At 44.3% G+C, this 7,173-nt stretch overlaps 1 protein-coding gene across 1 annotated transcript; it reads left to right on the top strand.

The window, feature by feature from the left end:
- Nucleotides 1-2,801: 2,801 nt before the first annotated feature.
- LOC131382700 (supervillin-like) lies at nucleotides 2,802-7,161 on the top strand (the record flags this gene model as incomplete). The annotated part of the gene is made up of 3 exons (XM_058435164.1): nucleotides 2,802-2,879; nucleotides 2,996-3,147; nucleotides 6,663-7,161. Coding segments are annotated over exons 1-3 (659 nt in total), but the record flags the coding sequence as incomplete, so codon positions are not given.
- Nucleotides 7,162-7,173: the final 12 nt, after the last annotated feature.

Genomic DNA, 7,173 nt, shown 5'->3' with positions numbered 1-7,173 from the left:
AGCCACTTCCCATTCAGAAGCCATTAGCTTCTGATCACCCCCATAGTGATCTGGGAGCTCTCCAGAGCCAGCATCCTGAGTCCATGACCCTGATGAGGTCCATCTGTGTGTCTGCTAGATCCTATCCTGAGAATTTCTCAGAAATTATGCCCAGAAGTGGATGGCTATCAGAGGGCAGTGTTCACTGGAAGGGCAGTAGGAAAGTCTACCTTTCCTGTGGACGGGAGTCTTGCACAGTCTCCCGACTAGATCTTTCCTTCTGGAATACAGGAAATAGAGAATGGCAGGAAGCAACATGTTGCTTTGCTTTTCCATGCACTGTTGTAATCTTTTTTTAAAATGCCTTTAATTGCATTTCTACAGAAAATTTTTAAAATTAATTAAAATGTGGATGAAATGAAAGTGATTTTCAAGAGTCTCTAATTAGAACCAAGAAAAGTCTACCTTAACTTTTTCCAGTGGAAGTTACATGATATTCCGTATATTAACCGTTTTGATACTTACCTAGTTGAAATAATGTGGGGTGAGAAAAGGGACATGTTAGGCCAGGTGCGGTGGCTCATGCCTGCAATCCCAGCACTTTGGGAGGCCGAGGCGGGCAGATCCCTTGAGCCTAGGAGTTCAAGACCAACCTGGATAACATAGCAAAACCCTGTCTCCACAAAAAACAACCAAAAGCTAGCCAGGCATGGTGGCACGTGCCTGTAGTCTCACCTACTCATGAGGCTGAGTCGAGAGGATCACTTGAGTCTGGGAGGTTGAGGCTGCAGTGAGTCGAGATCGTGCCTCTGTACTCCAGCCTGGGTGACAGAATGAGACCCTGTCTCAAAAAGAAAGGGATGGGGGAGAAAAGAAAAGAAAGGGAAAGGGAAATGAGGGGAGGGGAGGGGATGTGATTATGCTACTCAGGACTCTATTAATAGTTTCTATTTCTCAGTTAGAGTTTGAGGCATGGGTTCAAGTCGTACCTTTTAGGCGCCCTTGGAATTTGGTTTCGATAGCTTCTTGAGTGGGCTTTTTGAAAAATAGGGCTCCACTCTCCTCTTTGGGGTTTAAATGACTAAAACCCTTTTGTTTTTGTCATCCTTGAAAATATTTTCAAAATATATCCTACCAGCCATTAAAGTTTTATCACCATAATCTCACTAGGGCTAATTTGTTGACAGGGAAGCTGTTGTTATTGACGAAGCCTCCTCTCCCAAGGCCGCATGGCAGGGTGCACCATTCTCATTATACCCCTGTCTTCTAAATAGCAACATAATTCGAATGAGGACTTCTCTGCCTCCAGCTACTCTGATTCCTGGGGAGGCCAACTGGGAGACCCTTTTGAAGTCAGAGGGAGAGAGGTTTTGTTTTTTTGAAGCCAGCTACCTTAACAAAAGCCAATTCAACTGAAGTTTTAAGGTGGCTATCACTTAATAAATGAAGAAAAACAAGGCTTCTATCCCTGAACACAAAGGGCAATATAAAACTTTGTGTGTGTATGTGTGCATGTGTGTGTGTGCGTGTGTGTGTGTGTGTAGTTTTGACTCATTACTAAAAATTACCACTTAGAGAAAAGAAAACGGAAATTGAAGCAGTCGAAAATCAAATTCCTTTGAGTTTCTCCTGTGACTCAGCCTTTCAAAAACTTTTCATTGGCCCTGGCCCCAGGCTGTCCAGCTACCCCTCTCTCTTTCTCCCACCCCATTCTGAGTCCTTCATAGGAGTCACTCAGATGCACCCTTATGAATTTAAGCATTGAGGAGGAGGCAAAAAGAGAGACCTTTATTCTCCATGAACTTTGGCCATTTCTCCAAAGAAACAGTTGTCTGGCATCTCAGTAATATCCTTGTAGTCAGTATCATGTGAGAACCTCCCAACCTCAGCACAGCGTTTGTTCTGTTTCTCCAGTGCTGCCAGAAACATTGGGGTAATTACCTTACCCATCATCCACCTAAATTATAGCAAGGAAACCATTGTTAACATTTGCTTCCAGTGAAAGCCTGTGCAGGGAGGCGGAGGACCTGTGTTCATCTAAACTGTAGCTAATTGAAGCGGCCACTTTAGGCACTGTTGGAAACACAATCAAATAGTCACAGCCATTGACAGATTCCGTGACAGGGTGGAGGAGAAGCGGCTGTGAGTTCATGCTTGTAGCTTGCCGATGGCCCTGTGGGGTTCGCACTCCTAGTCTATACTTATGTAAATGATTTCCATAATAGAAGCTTAGAATACTTTGTTAAATCAAACAAAAGTTAGAAATGGTTACTGAGATTTCTGCCTAAAATACTTTCCTAGAGAGAGCTTGCTCGTCAGGTCTCCCTGGATTCCCCTAGATGAAATAAAACCTTCTCCCTTACCCTGTAGGATTTTACTTCTTAGCCAACCTATATATGTAACATTTACATGAGTCACATATATAGGTGTTGCAATGTATATACAACAAAACATTCTACTTAAATTATTTTAATGTATGTAATTTTAAATATATTACATATGTATTTCATATTAAACAGCATGTTGAGTGAGCATGACTTAGCTTTGCCTTGATAACTCTGTCATTTTTATGGGCATCAAATATTCAGCTTGACCTTAGAAGAGGATGATGCATCCTAGGGGTTGTGTGTGTGTGTGTCTGCACACTCTTATTCATTTGGCATCTGCCTCCCCCACTAGGAAACAGTTTCCAAGAAAGCAGGAACTTGGTCAGTTTTGCATGTCACTGTTACATAGGAACCAAGAACTGAAATTTGCAGTTCAATAAACATGTTGTGTGAGGGAATAAAATGAGCACATGACTACTAAATACTGTATTTTGTTTTGTTTTGTTTTCTTCTAGTTGCAGAATTAAGACAAATCTTTGAACCAAAGAAAAAAGAATTCTTAGAAATGAAAAGGTAAGGTCTTTATAGTGGGAGTTAGGAAGTAGAAGAGAGCTTGGCAAAGCAGTATTCCATTTTCCTTTAGACTCGATCGCTGTTGCTCACTCTGCCTCTTGTGGTATATTTCACAGAAAAGAAAGAATTGCCAGGCGCCTGGAAGGGATTGAAAATGACACTCAGCCCATCCTCTTGCAGAGCTGCACAGGGTTGGTGACTCACCGCCTGCTGGAAGAAGACACCCCTCGATACATGCGAGCCAGCGACCCTGCCAGCCCCCACATCGGTGAGCGTGGAGCTGGGTGGCCCATTCTCCAGCAGGCTGCCTGGCTGGTTACAAGTTGCCCTTTCCACCCAGTGGTATCAGAACATGAGATATTTCACAGAAGTGAATTGTGTGGATATAATTTTTTTAACACAAGGTTTCACTCTGTCACACAGGCTGGAATGCAGGAGTATGATCATAGCTTGCTGCAGCCTTGACTCCTGGGCTCGAGCTCAAGGGTTCTCCTGCCCCAGCCTCCTGAGTTGCTGGGACTACAGGCTTACACCACCACACCTGGCTAATTTTTTTTTAAACATTTTTGTAGAGACAGAGTCTCACTATGTTGCCCCGGCTGGTCTCAAACTTCTGGCTTTTAGTGATCCTCCCACCTTGGCCTTCCAAAGTGCTGAAAATACAAGCGTGAGCCCATGGACTTGGCCTGATTTTTTGTTATATGTATTTGTTTTTTGTTTATTTTTATTTTTATTTTTTTTAGAAACAGTCTCACTCTGTCACCTAGGCTGGAGTGCAGTAGCCTGATCAAAGCTCACTGAAGCCTCAACCTCCCAGGCTTAAGTGATCCTTCTACCTCAGCCTCCCGAGTACCTAGGACTACCAGCGTGTGCCACCATGCCCAGCTATTAAATAGATTTGCTAAAAACAGCAACAACGTGTATGTCATCTCTGCCCCACCTCACGGATCTGGCCTTCCATGTCACAGCAGTATGAAGTGATTCCCCTCGCACATTGTTGGGTAACTGAGGCCAGTCATTTTCCTCCCCAGACTGGGGCCCTCAAAGGCAGTAACTGTGTCTTTCTTCACCCTCAGGGCCCAGCACGGGATCCGTGCTCTGAGATAGGGGCCTGTCAAGGTTCTCCCCCAGCACAGGGAGCGGCTGCTCTCAGCAGGGGGCGTTAGAGGCAAAGCTGCACCTTGAATGAGTACAGTTCTTACTCTGGAGATGCAAGAAAACTTTCTATTTAAGTTATCTTAATGTAGATAATTTTAAATACATTGCATATTTATTTCATATTAAACAGTATGTTGAGGGCACATGACTCAGCTTTTTCCTAATCACTCAGTCATTGTTGTCATCAAATATTCAAGTTGACCTTAGAAGAGGAGGATGCACACAGGGCTGCTCTTCCTACCACAGTCCCTGGCTCTGAGGTGCTGTGCTGCTGCTTTTTATTTTTTTATTTTTTATTTAATTGTATTTTATTTTTGGAGATGGAGTTTCGCTCTTGTTGCCCAGGCTGGAGTGCAATGGCAAGATCTTGGCTCACTGCAGCCTCCGCCTCCCAGGTTTAAGGGATTCTCCTGCCTCAGCCTCCAGAGTAGCTGGGATTATAGGTACCCGCTACCATACCGGGCTAACTTTTTTGTATTTTCAGTAGAGATGAGGTTTCACCATGTTGGCGAGGCTGGTCTCAAACTCCTGACCTCAGGTGATCCGCCTGCCTCGGCCACCCAAAGTGCCATGATTACAGGCGTGAGCCACTGTGCCCGGCCATGCTGCTGCTTTTTATAGCCAGTGTTTTCTAGTTTCTAGCTCAGAGACAGCTGTTTATCTCATTTTATGATGTTATCAGTTTGCTTGTCTCTACAGTTTCCAATTTCCTGTGGCCAGAAAGCTAGAAAACTAAGATATTTTAAAATCATGTGCAATTATTAAAAAAAAAAAAAAAAGGCTGGTCTTGGTGGCTCACACCAGTAATTCCAGCACTTTGGGAGGCTGAGGCAGGAGAATAGCTGGAGCTCAGGAGTACAAGATTAGCCTGGACAACACAGCCAGACTCCATCTCTTAAAAAGTAATTACACGCTTGAAATATCAATACACAGATCAGAGTCCCAAAATTTATAGCCAGAAATAAACCGTAGTGTACATGAAATGGTAATCTGTGTAGTATATGATAGTTTAAGCTTCGCATAGTAGTGAGAAAAGGAAGAATTATTTAATAAAATCATAATGAAAAAAATGGGTTTGCCAGAGGGTGGGAAGAGGCATATCCCCCTTCTCAATTCATACCAAACTCCAAAATTAGTTCCAGTTACTCACCTGTTTAATTTAAAGTAAATAATGGAAAAGATACATGAATATTTAATTCAGGTGGAATGAAAAAGGCCATATGGGAAGGGTTAAGGTAATAATGGAATGCCTGTTAGATAGACTGTTAGGACCCTTAAATGATGTCTTCAAAATAGGTTTCCAAATACGAGATTTTTTTTTTTTTTGAGACAGAGTCTCACTTTGTTGCCCAGGCTGGAGGGCAGTGGCATGATCTTGGCTCACTGCAACCTCTGCCTCCCGGGTTCAAGCGATTCTCCTGCCTCAGCCTCCTGAGTAGCTGGGATTACAAGCATGCACCACCATGCCCGGCTAATTTTTGCATTTTTAGTAGAGACGGGGTTTCACCATGTTGGTCAGGCTGGTCTCGAACTCCTGACCTCGTGATCTGCCTGCTTCGTGATCCTCCTGCCTCAGCCTCCCAAAGTGCTAGGATTACAGTTGTGAGCCAGCTGGGAAAACATTTGTATAGAATGCAGAAAATATTTTTATAGAATATTAGTAACATTAAATATTTTATAAAGAAAAAATTATATGAAAACTAGAAGGAATATATAAAAATGTTATTCGTTTGTAGGGTGATGATTGGTAGGTTTTTTTTTTTTTTTTTTTGAGACAAGGTCTTGCTCTCTTGTTGAGGTTAGAGTTCAGTGGCACAATCGATCATAGCTTACTGCAGCCTTGAACTCCTGGGCTGAAGCTATCTGCCCACCTCAGCCTCCTGAGTAGCTGGCACCATGGACATGTGCCATCATGCCCAGCTAATTTTTAAAATAATTTTTGTAGAGGCAGGGTCTCACTATGTTACCCAGGCTGGTCTCGAACTCCTGGCCTCCAGCCACCCTCCCACCTCAGTTTCCCAAAGCACTGGGATTACAGATGTGAGCCACTATGCCAGACACATATTAGATATTTCCTACATCAGGCATGTGTGTTATAATTGGGAAAAAAACACTTATGTAAAAAAGAAAAGCCTGGTGAATAATGATATGGGCCATATTGTTATGGTTACTCTCAGCTCCCCGGAAACCAGCATCCATCACTTGTGCAATGACAGCAGCTCACTTGTCTGCTGTCTTTCCCAGAGGACTCAACTCATCTTGTGGCCTCCCACGTGAAATACTGAACACCACAAAAAAGGGTAAATCAGTAAGGGGAGATAAGCACTAAACAAAGACAGAGGCGCTCTGGGGAGTAAAGGGACTGAGCTTAAGTTAAAGCCACGCCCTAGGGGGCTTGCAGAACGTGCACCATTCACAGCCTTTGTAGATTTCACTGCAGATATCAGACTTCTTCAGCAGCCCAGGTAAATAATCACTTTAGGCGAACACACCTCCGTGAGAAACTGGTCCTTCACAGCATGGGCACCCAGGTGTGTGCTGTGTGCAGTAGAGAGTGTCATTCTGTGTGTAAATACGTGTCTTTACTTGAAATCTGCACCTCTCATCCATGTGACCTTCTTGTAGGCCGATCAAATGAAGAGGAGGAAACTTCTGATTCTTCTCTAGAAAAGCAAACTCGATCCAAATACTGCACAGAAACCTCCGGCATCCACGGTGACTCACCCTATGGTTCGGGTAGCATGGACACCCATAGTCTGGAGTCCAAAGCCGAAAGAATCGCAAGGTACAAAGCAGAAAGAAGGCGACAGCTGGCAGAGAAGTATGGGCTGACTCTGGATCCCGAGGCCGACTCCGAGTATTTATCCCGCTATACCAAGTCCAGGAAGGAGCCTGATGCTGTCGAGAAACGGGGAGGAAAAAGTGACAAACAGGAAGAGTCAAGCAGAGATGCGAGTTCTCTGTACCCCGGGACCGAGACGATGGGGCTCAGGACCTGTGCCGGTGAATCCAAGGACTCTGCCCTCCATGGGGGTGACAGCGCTTCTGACCCAGAGGTGCTGCTGAACATAGAAAACCAAAGACGAGGTCAAGAGCTGAGTGCCACCCGGCAGGCCCATGAACTGTCCCCAGCAGC

Source organism: Hylobates moloch, unplaced genomic scaffold, assembly GCF_009828535.3.
Source record: "Hylobates moloch isolate HMO894 unplaced genomic scaffold, HMol_V3 SCAFFOLD_1487, whole genome shotgun sequence".
Lineage (NCBI taxonomy): Eukaryota > Metazoa > Chordata > Mammalia > Primates > Hylobatidae > Hylobates > Hylobates moloch.
The sequence above is the reverse complement of the archived record's forward strand: the minus strand, read 5'-3'. Positions and strand labels throughout refer to the sequence as shown.